Raw genomic sequence first — 15,912 nt, 5'->3', positions numbered from 1 at the left:
AGTCGAGCTGTAGCGCAGCGGGTTAAGCGCAGGTGGCACAAAGCACAAGGACCGGCATAAGGATCCCGGTTCGAGCCCCCGGCTCCCCACCTGCAGGGGAGCCGCTTCACAGGCGGTGAAGCAGGTCTGCAGGTGTCTCTTTCTCTCCTCCTCTCTGTCTTCCCCTCCTCTCTCCATTTCTCTCTGTCCTGTCCAACAATGACAACAACAATAATAATAACTACAACAATAAAAAACAACAAGGGCAACAAAAGGGAATAAATAAATATTAAAAAAAATATTATCCTAATTTCTTTTTTATTCCAGGGTCTCCCTCCCTGCTTGGAGATTTTAAGAAGATATCAAAATCAGTTTACATTGTTCAGACTTGTTCCTCAGAATTGTCATTATCAAATGATTCCACACCTTAACTTTTTTGTTGTCAGACACTACTTCTTTTAAATCATTTGATACAACATCCTGCTAGTTGTTTTTATGGATATTGCTCAAGAAAAGGCACCATTAGAAGTCTGGAAATTCTTATTTTGTGTTTCTATGTAGTAACAACAAATTACCTGGGGAAAAAAAACAAAGAGAACACTCCTGTTGATAGTAGTAATGGAAACAACCTACTGGTTAGAAATAAATTTACTTGTCATGGGGAAAGATCACTGAAAACTGAAAAAAATTGATGGAAGAAGCTGAAGAAGAAACAAATGAAAAGTAACCCCCAGGTGGGCAGGTGATGGCATACTGAGTTAAGCATACATTGTACAAAGCTCACCCAGGTTCAAGCCCCTGGCTCCCCACATGCAGGGGGATCACTTCATAAGCGTTGAGGCAGGTCTATAGGTGTATTTATTTCTCTCTCCTTCTCTATTTTCCCCTCCCCTCTCAGTTTCTCTTTGTCCTATGGGGGGAAAAATGGCCACAGGAACACTGGATTCTTAGTGCAGGCATGGAGCCCCAGCGATAACCCTGGAGGGAAAAAATTAAAAAATATTATCCTGGGAGTCGAGTTACCCCCAGAGGACTTCTGGGAGGCGTGACCATGGAATAACTGGGACCAAATCAACTCTCCTCCCAAAACAACAAATAAATACAATGAGATCCAACTGAAGCCATAATCTACAGCTGAAAGTTCTGCAGCCTCACGTGGGTGCTCACCTGCGGTTGGAGTGGAAAGGGGTGTGGGCACAGGTTGAAGAACAGCAAAGTCAAATCAGAGCTGCGCCATTTTGGCAATTTCACTTTAAGTGCAGCAAGCAAGTAATATTGTTCCTAGTGCCAGAAGAAAAGAGACAGGGGCTTAAAACCTCTCAGTCTTTGACTTGGGGGGTTTTAGCTTTCTGAATTCAAGGCAAGGACACAACATAAAACAGGGCATTTGTGACCACAAGACAGCCCAAAACAACCACCTCCCACTCTGCCCCACACGCTGCAGATCATACGTGCAAGCAGAGAAATAGAACTAAACAGCCAACTATGCTGTATCAGCCAGACAGAAATGAAACAGAGGAAATGCATGGAATTACAAATTTAGAGAGACTCTCAGAGACAGACTACACAGAGCTCATTATAAGGGCTCTCCAAGAATTCAAGCAAGAATTAAAAGAGCATGTTACTATGGAATTAAAACTCATGAGAGATGAATTTATAACAGACATCACTAAATTCTTGAAAGAAGAACTTCAGTCAGAACTCCAGGGAGTAAAAGACACCCTAACTGTAACCCATGCCCAGGTACAAGGCTTAGCAAATAGATCCACACATTCAGAAGAAATAATCTCTAGTCCAGAAGATAGAGCCAGGCCACTCTTTCAATTCAAAGATGAGTAAGAGGAATAGTTTAGAAAGACTGAAGCAAGGGAGTCAGGTGGTAGCGCAGCAGGTTAAGCACAGGTGGTGCAAAGTGCAAGGACCAGCATAAGGATCCCGGTTCAAGCCCTCGTCTCCCCACCTGCAGGGGAGTCGCTTCACAAGTGGTGAAGCAGGTCTGTAGGTGTCTTTCTCTCCCCCTCTATCTTTCCCTCCTCTTTCCATTTCTCTCTGTCCTATCCAACAATGACCACAACAAGAATAAGTACAACAGTAAAAAACAACAAGGGCAACAAAAGGGAATAAATAAATATTAAAAAAGAAATGTTTGGAACATGTGTAAGCCTGATAGAGCTTAGGGAGAACCACCCCCATCCTTGGATGGAGGTCTAAGAAGATAACCTCTTGATATGTTTCTCTCAACCGAGGTGAGCATAAGGGGGGAAACTCAGACTTGGTTCTTTCCTTCTTGACTCTCAGGCCCACAGAAACCCCAGTACTTCCCTCCATTAACTGCAGGCCACATGGCCACAGATTCACTTATTCAAAGTCACCTTCTGATCACAGAAGAACACACCTCAGACCCCAGACAAGAGAAATTCCAAACTATATGGCCTTTTGATATCCATCTTCTTTCTGTCTCACCCTACGGGTTTAACCCCTATGCTTCTCTCAAATACCTTTGGATAATTAAGTTGCTTGTGTCATGGAGAATAGCTGTCTTGTATCTCATTAATTCCTGTCATACCAGCCCCCTACCTTAGGGGCATGCTGACTGTTAAGAGACCTGTAATTTCTGACATATTTCAACAATAATTACCTCCATTGCTTTTCTATTTAACTCATGTCCACTTTGCTAACAAACGGACTCTAGGATTCTGGGATTCTAGGACTCAGATTCTAGGCACGCTGAGAGTCCCCTGGTGTCTTTTACTTCGTGTCACCCCTGTCGTGACCGAGAAAGAACCAGCCCGTTGTACAAACTATTGTATTTACTGTTAAATGTAAAACATTAATTCCCCAATAAAGAAATAAATTAAAAAAAAAAAGAACCAGCCCGTTACCTTTCCCTTGGAGACCACCCCACCGGAGAGAGAGAGAGATACCCCGAAAAAGAAAGAAAGAAAGAAAGACTGAAGCAATTCTCTGTGAAATTGCAGACTCCATCAAAAGATTGAATATAAGGTGGTCCAGGAGGTGGCACAATGGTAAAGCTTTGGACTCTCAAGCATGAGGTCCCGAGTTTGATCCCTGGCAGCACATGTGCCAGAGTAATGTCTGGTTCTTTCTCTCTCCTTCTATCTTTCTCATAAATAAGTAAAGTCTTGTTTTTTAAAAAAGATTGAATATAAGAGTAATAGGTATGTCTGAAGAGGAGGACAAGGCCAAAGACCCAGACTCCATTTTTAGAGCAATTTTAGCTAAGAACTTCCCTCACTTAGGAAACCATCAGAACATTCTCATCCAAGAGGCAGAACAATCACCAAGATTGATAAATACAAAAAGACCAATGCCAAGGCACATTATTGTAAAGCTATCAAAAGTCAACGACAAGGAAAAAAAAATTGCTGGCTGCTAGGGAAAGGGAAGAAGTTACATACAAAGGCAGAGCTATACGACTTCCATCAGATTTCTCTTTACAAACTCTAGAGGCCAGGAGAGAGTAGAATGACATATTCAAAGTACTGAAGGAGAGGGAATTCCAGCCACAAATATTGTATCCTTCAAAATTATCCTTCAAATATGAGGAAGAAATAAAGGTTTTCTCAAATATTCAAGAACTAAAAAAATTGCCACAATCAGCCCACCTTACAAGAAATACCGAACCGAGTCCCACAAGAAAGGAGGAAGCAAAGGAATACATGTTCCAAACACCACGTTACAGATGCTACCATGATGTTAACCTGACTCACCTGGACAAACAACTTCACCACTGTACCCTGGAACCCCACCTCTCCAGAGCCTGCCCCAGTAGGGAAAGATAGGGACAGGCTAGGAGTATGAATCAACCTGTCAATGCCCATGTCCACTGCAGAAGCAACTACAGAAACCAGACCTCCCACCTTCTGCACCCCATAATGAAATATGGTACTAGCAATAAAAATGGGTTCATGTTTCCAGAGAGATAAAGAATAGGAAAGCTTTCAATGGAGGGAGTGGAATATGGAACTCTGGTGGTGGGAAATGTGTGGAATTTGACCTCTCTTATTCTATGGTTTTGTCGATACTAAGGCAAGTATAAACCTATGGGACTACATCAAATTAAAAAGCTTCTTCACAGCAAAAGAAACCACTACCCAAATCAAGAGACCCCTCACAGAATGGGAGAAGATCTTTACATGCCATACATCAGATAAGAGTTTAATAACCAACATATATAAAGAGCTTGCCAGACTCAACAACAAGACAACAAATAACCCCATCCAAAAATGGGGGGAGGACTTGGACAGAATATTCACCACAGAAGAGATCCAAAAGGCCAAGAAACACATGAAAAAATGCTCCAAGTCTCTGATTGTCAGAGAAATGCAAATCAAGACAACAATGAGATATCACTTCACTCCTGTGAGAATGTCACACATCAGAAAAGGTAACAGCAGCAAATGCTGGAGAGAGTGTGGGGTCAAAGGAACCCTCCTGCACTGCTGGTGGGAATGTCAATTGGTCCAACCTCTGTGGAGAACAGTCTGGAGAACTCTCAGAAGGCTAGAAATGGACCTACCCTATGCCCCTGCAATTCCCCTCCTGGGGATATATCCTAAGGAACCCAAAACAGCCATCCAAAAAGATCTGTGTACACCCCTCTTATTCTATGGTTTTGTCAATACTCTCTATTTTACAAATAAAAGTAAAAAGAGGGAAAAAAGCTTCAATTATTTTATCAAGTGCTTAGTAAGCATTTAAAGTATCTTGGCAATTCAAATATTTTTGAAATATAATCAACAGTAAATGGCTTATATTGTTTTCACAAGTGATTATCATCTGTGTTTCTAGGATTATCCCTCTCTGAAGCATAATGAAGATACACAAATCCCTGACTGTTTTAATAAATTTAAAAAAGGGGGGAGTCGGGCTGTAGCACAGCGGGTTAAGCGCAGGTGGCGCAAAGCACAAGGACCAGCATAAGGATCCCGGTTCGAACCCCGGCTCCCCACCTGCAGGGGAGTCGCTTCACAGGCGGTGAAGCAGGTCTGCAGGTGTCTATCTTTCTCTCCCCCTCTCTGTCTTCCCCTCCTCTCTCCGTTTCTCTCTGTCCTATCCAACAATGACGACAACAACAATAATAACTACAACAATAAGACAACAAGGGCAACAAAAGGGAATAAATAAATAAAATAAAAAATATAAAAATAAATAAATAAATTCAAAAAAAAAATAAAAGGGAGTCAGGCTGTGGCACAGCGGGTTAAGCACACGTGCTGCAGAGCGCAAGGACCGGCATCAGGATCCTGGTTCGAGCCCCCAGCTCCCCACCTGCAGGGGAGTCACTTCACAGGCAGTGAAGCAGGTCTGCAGGTGTCTTATCTTTCTCTCCCCCTCTCTCTCTTCCCCTCCTCTTTCCATTTCTCTCTGTCCTTTCCACCACCACCAATGACATCAATAACCACAACGTTAAACAACAAGGACAACAAAAAGGAAAATAAATAAACATTAAAAAAAAATTTTTTTTAAGTGTTCCGGGAGGTGGCGCAGTGGTAAAGCTTCTCATAAATAAATAAGATCTTTTTAAAAAATAAATAAATTCTTAATTAATAAAAAAAAGTTACACCCATGTTCATGGATTATAAGAATTAATATTGTTAAGATATCCATTCAGTGCCCAAACCAAAGTGATCTATGGACTCAATTCAATACCCATATTCAATACTCATTTGGAGTCCAATGTTTACTTTGCACGAATTGAAAAAATAATCTTTTTTTTCCCTCAACCAGAAGAGTCTGCATAGCCAAAGCAACCTTGAGAAAAGAGAATAAAGTTGAATGCAACATATTTCCTGGTTTCAGCCACATTACAAAGACATAGTGATAAAACAGATATGGTACTAGCAATAAAAAATAAGCATTTGGACCAGTGGGACAGAATCTAGAACCCAGAAACAACCACTCCATACACAGTCAACTAATATCTGACATGAAGCCAAGAATATTCAGTGAGGAAAAGATGGTCTTTTCAATAAATGGTGCTGGAAAATAATTTACATTCAAAAGAATGAAATGGAAATGCCCCCATCAATAAGAATAACTTTTGCCTGTTTATTTGTCTGAGCAAGGACCTATCCCAGGTGTGACTGTGGTGCTCTAGGGTTGCTTTTTCACTTAGACACAGAGACAGAGGGAGAAAAAGAGGGAAGATCAGCACAGTCCTGGAATTTCCCTCAGTGCTATAACACTCCCACGTGGTGTCTGAGCTCAAAGTTGGGCAGAACACATGACAAGACAGGTGCCTTGCCCAATGAGATATTTCTTAGACCGTTTTTTTGGTCCATTTTATTTATTTATTTATTTTATTTATTCATTCCCTTTTTTTGTTGCCCTTGTTTTTTTATTATTATTGAAGTTATTATTGCTGTTGTTGTTGGATAGGACAGAGAGAAATGGAGAGAGGAGGGAAGACAGAGAGGGGAAGAGAAAGATAGACACCTGCAGACCTGCTTCACTGCCTGTGAGGTGACTCCCCTGCAGGTGGGGAGCCGGGGGCTCGAACCGGGATCCTTATGCTGGTCCTTGCGCTTAGCACCATGTGCACTTAACCCATTGCACTACCGCCCAACCCCAGAAGCATAATTTCTAATAGTCCAAACTAGGAAGCTATGTGGATGTCCAACAACAGATGAGTGGCTAAGAAAGTTTTGGTATATACACATAATGGAATACTACTTAGCCATTCTTCTTCTTCTAGCGTTTGCCCTTCCGTAGCCAGTCAACAGCGTCAGGTTGAGCCTGATGTAAAGTTTCGAGACCTCCTTTGAATCTGGAGAGGTGGCAGTCATTGACTATGTGGGTCATAGTCTGTCTGTAGCCGCAGGGGCAATTCGGGTCGTCTCTGGCTCCCCAGTGATGGAACATAGCGGTGCACCGGCCATGGCCTGTTCGATAGCGATTGAGGAGGGCCCAATCATAACGTGCTAGGTCAAAGCCGGGTTGACGCTTGCAGGGGTCTGTGATGAGGTGTTTGTTCTTTACCTCAGCTGACTGCCAACTCTGTTTCCAAGAGACTGGAACAGAGAAGTTCAGTGTAGGCCTAGGGGACCAGATTGGGTAACAAGACATCAAGCGTTGGACAGGGTGGGCGAAGATATCCTCTTATATTGGCAGGTCCAGTCGAGCGTAGACGTGGGAAATGAACTTAGATGATGCCGCATCCCGACTAATATCTGGCGGGGTGATGTTGCTACAACTGACAGCCATGGAACCGGGGTGGAACGGATGGTTCCAGAAATGATCCTCATGGAGGAATATAATTTGGAATCGACCAAGTGGACATGGGGGCTACGGAACCATACTGGGGCACAGTATTCTGCAGTGGAATAGCATAATGCCAGAGATGATGATCGTAGTGTGGAAACGCTCGCGCCCCATGAGGAGCCGGCCAGTCTTGCAATAATGTTATTCCTCGCGCCCACCTTTGCTGCAGTTTTTGAGATGTTTGTGAAATGACAGGGTGCGATCGAGAGTAACGCCAAGATAGACTGGCTGGGCTTCATGCCGGATTCTCGTATCGCCAAGCTGCACATTAAGCTCACGCGAGGCCGAGGCATGGTGTAGATGGAAAACAGATGATACCGTTTTTGCAGTGCTAGGGATTAGTCGCCATTTTTTACAGTAATCAGATATCAGAGATTATTAGCCATTAAGAATGATGAAGTTACCTTCTCCTTGTCTTAGATGGAGCTTGAAGGAATCATGTTAAGTGAGATAAGCCAAAAAGAAGATGAATGGGAGTTGGGCTGTAGCGCAGCGGGTTAAGCGCAGGTGGCGCAAAGCACAAGGACCGGCATAAGGATCCCGGTTCGAACCCCGGCTCCCCACCTGCAGGGGAGTCGCTTCACAGGCGGTGAAGCAGGTCTGCAGGTGTCTATCTTTCTCTCCTCCTCTCTGTCTTCCCCTCCTCTCTCCATTTCCCTCTGTCCTATCCAACGACAACAACAATAATAACTACAACAATAAAACAACAAGGGCAACAAAAGTGATAAATAAATAAATATTTAAAAAAAAGAAGATGAATACTTAATGATCTCACTTATAGGTGGAGCTTAAGAAACAGGGACAGAAAGGGAAAGCACAAAGTGAAACTTGGATTGGTTTGGTATTATAAGGACTCCGGGGAAGGAGGGCAGGGAGAGGGTTTGGGGTAGAGGGTACTTTGGGGCCTTGGTGCATGATTGTGGAAAAGGACCTAAGTTGGGTGACAGTGATTTGCAGACACCTATTACAAGAAGATGAGAAATTGTACCCATGTGTCAACAACTTTACTATAAACAATTAACCTCCCTCCAATAAAATGATAAAAAAAGAAAGAAAACATGAGCCAAGCACTGTCCTCCAACTCAACATTAGCTCACCTTACTCTAGAAAAGGGGCACCAGCAAACCTGATAATGAAACACTCGGCCTCCTATCTGGTCAACCCCATCTCTGAACTGCTAGTTCTGACTGGGCTAACACTCAATCGTGTTTAAACTTCCTTCTGTAAGAACATCATCTACTGCTTGTGTGGCACTGTACTTCTCCATGATCAGACTGCTTCCCACCAAGAAGGAAGGTGTCAAGCTTATTACCACATGATTTCCTTTGTCATGTGCAAGGTGAGCAGAATACACCATCCCCAAACAGGCCACTTTGGCAGGTGGTTTATTTTGTACTGTCAATTAAGCAGACTCAGGAAATACTTCTTACCTCATCCTTAACTGTGAAAAAGAATATAGGAGAATTGTACCAGGATAAAACACATTATCAGAGAACCTCCCCTCCCCTCCCCTCCCTTCTCCTCTCCTCTCCTCTCTCTTCCCTTCTCTTTTCTTTTTCTTATCAACGAGACTTACCTAAACTGGCAAGATAGTTTACCCAGGAGTACACCCACTTTGTCATGCATGTGATTTTGGTTTGAGCCTGGCCCACACCACACTGGGGGAAGCTTTATGCTGAGCTGTCTTTCCCTTTTCTTTCTTTTTTTTTTTTTTTTTAATTTTTATTTATTTAATTTTTGAGAGGGATGCAGAGAGAGACAAACAGAGAGAGGAAGACCAGAGCATTGCTCAGCTCTGGCTTATGGTGGTACAGGGGATTTATTCTGGGACTTATCAGCCTCAGGCATGAGAGTCTGTTTGCATAACCATTATGCTGTCTCCCCTGCCCTCCCTTTTCTTTTTCTTTCTTTCTTTCTTTCTTTCTTTCTTTCTTTCTTTCTTTCTTTCTTTCTTTCTTTCTTTCCTTCCTTCCTTCCTTCCTTCCTTCCTTCCTTCCTTCTTTCTTTCATCTGAAAAAGCCCAAAATGTGAAGCCCCAGTAAAGAAAAAATGATTTACTTACATAGCATGACCAAACATTTGATCTTCTGGTCTTCTGACCCCCTTTTTGACACCTTTAGCTCAGGGTGACATCGTATGCCTCAACTGTCTTCTGTCTTTGGTTCTCCAGCACCCCTCAACTTTGTTAATTTATAATTGGTTGGTCTCATCTTAATGTAATTACTAGACCAGTTAAAAAAAAATACCTAGAAGGGGGGTTAGGCTGTGGTGCATCTGGTTAAGTGCACATGTAATAGCCAATATGCTAGCACCCAGGTTCACACTCCTGGTCCCCACCTACAGGAGGGAAGCTTCATGAGTGGTGAAGCAGGCCTGTAGGTGTTTCTCTTTCTCCCTCTCTCTTGATTTATCTCTGCAACTTCCCTACAGTCCTCCGCTCTACCAGCTGAGCTATCAAAGGGGGTTCTTTATCTCTGAATCCAATAAAATAAAAATAATAAAAATTAAAAAAATATATGAAAAGGAAGAAAAAATTCATTCCTACATGTGCCAAAGTTCCTTCTAGCAGATTATAAATATACTCAACCACCTTCATTGAGTCCTCCAACCCCCAAAAATATGTTGAGCAAACTTGCTATCTGTACAGTTAAGTGGGTCCATTTTGAACCTCGCCTCTCTGGAGCTCTACCCCACTAGGGAAACATAAAAACATGTTGGGCATATGGATTGACCTGCCAATATCCATGTCCAGTGGAGACGCAATTAGAGAAGCCAGAACTCCCGCCTTCTGCAACCCAAAAATAAGTGTTTTTTTTTTTTTTAGATTTATTTATTTATTCCTTTTTGTTGCCCTTGTTGTCTTGTTGTTGTTCTTGATGTCATTGTTGTTGGATAGGACAGAGAGAAATGGAGAGAGGAGGGGAAGACAGGAGGGAGAGAAAGATAGATATCTGCAGATCTGCTTCATCGCTTGTGAAGCAACTCCTCTGCAGGTGGGATCTTTGCGCTTTATGCCATGTGCACTTAACCCACTGTGCTACTGCCCAACTCCCTGTTTTTTTTGGTCTTTTTTTTTTTTTTTTTTTTTACCAGAACACTGCTCAGCTCTGGTTTATGATGATGTGGGAATTGAACCCGGGACTTTGGAGCTTCAGGCATGAGAGTCTTTGCATAACCATTATGCTATTTACCCTCTGTTCCCAAAATATTTTTGTTCCATACTCCTAGTGGGAGGAAAATGACAGAAGGAAGAGGATAAGAAGGTTCGGAACTCCAGCTCCATTGGGACCCGGAGAGGAGGAAAAAGGGAAGGACATTTGGATGTAGTAATAGGGTTATATATGGCTTGGAAGGCAAGAGAGGACTGGACTTGGAAGAAAAATGTGTCAGTTATGTATAAATGTAGACAGATAATTGTAGAGATGACAGTTAGCCATGTCTGCAACCTTGGGAGAACTGTGGTAGCTTGCAGTGGAGGGATTGGGGATCAGAACTCTGGTGGTCGGAAAGGTGTGGAACTACATCCCTGTTGACATGTAATTTTGTAAATCAATATTAATTACTAATAAGAAAAAAAATTTAAAAAGAGGACCCATGTGGTCCGGGAGGTGGCGCAGTGGTAAAGCTTTGGACTCTCAAGCATGAGGTCCCGAATTTGATCCCCGGCAGCACATGTGCCAGAGTGATGTCTGGTTCTTTCTCTCTCCTATCTTTCTCATAAATAAATAAAATCTTTTTTTTTTTTTTTTTAAAAAAAAAGAGGATTCATTTGGAATGGTGACCACGCCACTTTGAACATCTCCAACCTCACCTGAAAAGGTGACCAGAGATGGCCATTTTCTGGCCTTTCTGTTGTATGACACTCTTTGATTGCATTAAGGTGCTGAGAGGCAGCCGTGGAAAATGCTGAAGTTAAAGTTCGACAGCTCTAGGGTTTTAGCAGATGGGAATGGTATAAAAGACAGAGGAGTGGGCAGGGGAGATACATACATACAGGTTGTGCAAAGTGACTCTCATACCTGCGGATCCAAAGTCCCAGGTTCACTCTCCTGCTACCATTAAGTCAGTGCTGAGCAGTGCTCTGGTCTCTCTCATTAAAATAAATAAATATCGGGAGTCCGGCAGTAGTACGGCGAGTTAAGCGCAGGTGGCACAAAGCGAAAGTTCCCCCGTAAGGATCCCGGTTTGAGCCCCCAGCTCAACCACCTGCGGGGGTGGAGGGCTCTCTTTCACAAGCGGTGAAACAGGTCTGCAGATGTCTGTCTTTCTCTTCCCCTCTCTGTCTTCCCCTCCTCTCTCCATTTCTCTCTGTCCTATCCAACAATGACATCAATAACAACAATAATAATAACTACAACAACAATAAAAAACAAGGGCAACAAAAGGGAAAATAAATATGATCTATTATCATCTATCTATATATCTCAAATAACAATTGAAATAAATAAATAAATATAAAAAAGAAGGTCCAGGGAGAAGGCTCATCCTATTCAAGCACAGGGTCTGCCCCAGAGGTCCCACAGTCAATCCCTGGTATCGTCATAAGCCTGAGCAGTGCTTGGGTATTTTCTCTCTCTAATTAAATTTTTTTGTTGCTTTATGTTTTAGATTTTATTTTTCTTCTATTTTATACGACAGTGATAAATTGAGAGGAGGGAGGGAGGTAGATAGGGAGAGAGCATGAGAGAAAGGGGGCCAGGTGGTGGCACACCTGGTGAAGCGCACACATTACAGTGTACAAGGACCTGGGTTCAAGCCACTGGTCCCCACCTGCAAGGAGAAAGCTTCATGAGTGGTGAAGCAGGGTTGCAGGTGTCTCTGTATCTCCCCCTCTCAATTTCTCTTTGTTTCTATCCAATAATAAATAAATAAAAATCAATGAAATAAAGTGACTTGAGTTGAGAGAGAGACCTGCAGGGCTGCTCTACCACTTGTATAGCTTCTCCTCTGCAGGTAAGGACCAGGGTTTGAACTTGGGTCTTTGGGCATGGTTACATGTATATTCTACCAGGTGCGCCACAATCCTATTTTTACATAGTATGCTTAGGATAATGTAGATGGAAGGTTTTTTTTTTTTGTCAGTTAATGTTAATTTCAATCCTTAAAACTGTTTATACCAGGGCCAGGTGGTGGCACACCTGATTAAGTGCACATGTTACCATGTGCAAAGACCCAGGTTCAAGCCTCCAGCCCCCACCTACAGGGGGAAATCTTCCCAAGCAGTGAAGCAGTGTCAATGGTATCTCTTTATTTCTCTCTCTCTCTCTCTCTCTCACTTAAAAATTTTTTAAATTTATTTTCCTTTTTGTTGCCCTTGTTGTTTTATTGCTGTAGTTATTATTATTGTTGTTATTGATGTTGTCATTGTTGGATAGGACAGAGAGAAATGGAGAAAGGAGGGAAAGACAGAGAGGGGGAGAGGAAGATAAGACACCTGCAGACCTGCTTCACCACCTGTGAAGCGACTCCCCTTCAGGTGGGGAGCTGGGGGCTTGAACCGGATCCTTATGCTGGTCCTTGCACTTAACCGCTGTGCTACTGTCCACACCCCCATCACCCCCCCCCCCTTTTTTTTTTTTACCAGAGCACTGCTCAGCTCTGGCTTATGATGGTGTGGAGGATTGAACTTGAGACTTGGGAGCCACAGGCATGAGAATCTCTTTGCATAAGCATTATGCTATCTATCCTCCACCCTCTCTTACCTTCACTCTCTCCCTTTTGACTCTCGATTTCTCTCTGTCCTATCAAATTCAAGTTTTAAAAAATAAAAAAACAAGCTCTTCTTACAAGAGAACATTATAAGTTGTTTTTATCTGCATCAATTATGTATAATATACTGTGCTAACCCCTCTTTGGGTTAGGGTGGGGACAGATAGGTCTTGACAGTTCAGTTATGCCATCAAGATCAATAGTGAAAAACAAATACATGCTTTTTAAACATACACATTTATTTATTTAATAAATAAATTTATTTTCTATAGGAACAGAAATCAAGAGGGTAGGATGAGAGAGAGACCTGAAACTCTGCTTCACGACTTACAACGTATTCCCCCTGCACGTGGGGACTGGGAGCTTAAACGTGGGTCCTTGTGCACTGTAATATTTGTACTCAACTAGATGCGCCACTACCCAGCCCCACAAATACATGCTCTTTATTGTTGTTGTTGTTGCTATTTTATCATTGCTGTGCTCAGATCTAGTTTGTGGCGGTGCTAGGGACTGAACCTGGCTGCTCAGAGCCTGAGGCTTGAAAATCATTTGCAGAGCAGAGCCATGATGCTGTCTCTCCTGCCCAATATGTGTTCTTTAGTGTGAAGAAAAATTAAGGGAGAAACAGAAGGGTGGAAAATAAGGAAAGAAAGTGAAGAAAGGAAAGGACTGGACGATTGGAAGAACATCAGACAGGTCAGTGAACTGTATATCCTGATAAGATCACTCAAGAGGTGCAGTGGGTGTATTTAGAGTCTCACTGGCTAGTCTGAAAACAAAGCAGCACATTGGGTAGACCTGAGAGAATCTGACCGAGGGCTCGGTGCTGAGTTAGAAAAGTCGAAGGGAGCTGAAGTAACTGACAGGTAAGACTCACCACTGGTGTCTTTTTTTTTTTTTTTCTTTTCTAGAATTTTTTTGGTGTTCCTATGTGAGAACTTTTAAAAATGTAAATTATATATTGCTTAATGTGCAGTATAATATTCTATACATATGATTCTAATATGATCTATGTAGTGATATAACTCTACATACAATTTAAGATGCAATGCTACCTTAAATGTGCAATTATAATCTATATAAGATTATATAAATCTGCTTTAAAATTATATATAAGTCCTTATTAATCTATAATAAAATAAATATTGATGGAAGAGCTGGGTGGTGGTGCATCCAGTTAAGTGCACATGTGCAAGGTCTTGGGTTCAAGTCCCCAATCCCCAACCTACAGAGGGGAAGCTTCACAACTGGTGAAGTAGTGCTGCAGGTCTCTCTCTCTCTCTCCTTGACTACCTTCTCTTTACTTCTCAATTTCTCTCATTCTTATTAAAAAATTATATATATGGAACTAGGGAGACTGCATAAAAGTTATTCAAAAGACTCATGCCTGAGGCTCTAGATTTCAGGTTCAAACCCCAACATATCATAAGCCAGTGCTGAGCAGTGCTCTGGTTGCCCTCTCTCTCTCTCTCTCTCTCTCTCTCTCTAGCTCTAGCTCTTGCTCATTAAATATATATGCACACTTGTATGTCCTTATTTTCTCCTCAACAACTTTGACCAGTGGGCTCTCCTCAGTCTTTACATTCCTTCCCCTGTGAGCAGCATTCCTGATGATTCGTGTGCTGACCACATTACTCTTGGAACTTTTCCTTCTTCTTCCTCCTAGCTTCCCCATGGACCTTCTTCTCCTCCCCCTCTGTCTCCTCTTCCCACTTTTGCACTGGTGCCTCACAAATACACAGTTCCCCTGCTCCAGAGACAATTTTGTTCTTTATAAATTACAGATAGATGGAGAATGAGAGAGGACGATCACAACACTGGAGCTCCCCCCCAGTGTCATGGTGCTCCCATGTGGAGGAAGGTCTCAAACTTAGACTCATACATAGCAAAGTATGTACAGCCCGTATCAGATGAGCTGTTTTGGAATTTTTTTTTAATTTGGTAGAGTATTGATGATTTACAGTAAGTACAGTTGTTGATACATGTGTAAAACATCTCAGTGTTTTGCAAAACACTCTCAAACCCAGCCTAGGTCTTCCTCCACCATCATGTACCGGAACCTGAAAGTCCCCCTCCCACCAGCACCCAGCACCTTTTTTTTTTTTTTTTACATCTGTGATTCATTATCTCCTGGGTCCCTTCTTCTCAGTATTTATTTTAGGTTTCTCTTGCTCTATCCACCCCTGAAGCATCACTGTTTACAAGATTATTTCCTGCCATTCATGTATACAATATGTTGAATAAAACAAATCTGTTTAAGGCCTGGGAGGTGGCACAGTGGATAAAGTGTTAGACTCTCAAGCATCAGGTCCCAAGTTTGATTCTCAGTATCACATGTGCCAGAATATGCGTTTGTTCTGTCTTTCTCATAAATAAATAAATCTTAATTTTTTAATTATCTTTATTTATTTATTGAATAGAAAAAGTCAGAAATCAAGAGGGAAGGGGAAGATAGAAAGGAAGAGAGATAGAGAGGTACCTGCAACACTTGCTACACCACTCGCAAAGCTTTCCCCTAAAGGTGGGGACCAAGGGCTCAAACTTGGGTCCTTGAGCATTGTAACATGTGCACTCAACCAAGTGTACTACCACCCGGCCCCAATGAATAAATCTTAAAAAAAAAAGAAAAATACTACAACAGGGGCCTGGGGGATAGCACATGGTGTGAAGCACAGGGACCAGTGTAAGGATCCTGCTTGGAGTGGCTCCTCACCTACAGGGTGTCACTTCACAAGAGGTGAAGCAGGCCTGCAGGTGTCTATCTTTTTCTTCCCTTCTGTCTTCTCCTCTTGTGATTTCTGTCTGTTCTATCCAACAATAACAATAACAACAGCAATTACAACAACAACAAGGGCAACAAAAATGGGGAAAAAATGGCCTCCAGGAGCAGTGGATTAGTAGTGCAGGCTCTGAGCCCCATTGATAACCCTGAAGGAAGTC

General features: G+C 42.4%; 1 protein-coding gene across 1 annotated transcript in view; it reads right to left on the bottom strand.

The window, feature by feature from the left end:
- Positions 1–15,912, bottom strand: part of LOC103126722 (uncharacterized) — a 70,641-nt gene that overhangs the window by 31,134 nt on the left and 23,595 nt on the right. Inside the window, exons 6-7 of the mRNA XM_060190827.1 lie at positions 11,075–11,191; positions 8,694–8,704 (exon numbers count right to left, since the gene is read on the bottom strand). Coding sequence (XP_060046810.1) covers positions 8,694–8,704; positions 11,075–11,191 — 128 coding nt within the window. The remainder of the gene's footprint in view (positions 1–8,693; positions 8,705–11,074; positions 11,192–15,912) is intronic.

Source organism: Erinaceus europaeus, chromosome 4, assembly GCF_950295315.1.
Source record: "Erinaceus europaeus chromosome 4, mEriEur2.1, whole genome shotgun sequence".
NCBI lineage: Eukaryota > Metazoa > Chordata > Mammalia > Eulipotyphla > Erinaceidae > Erinaceus > Erinaceus europaeus.
The sequence above is the reverse complement of the archived record's forward strand: the minus strand, read 5'-3'. Positions and strand labels throughout refer to the sequence as shown.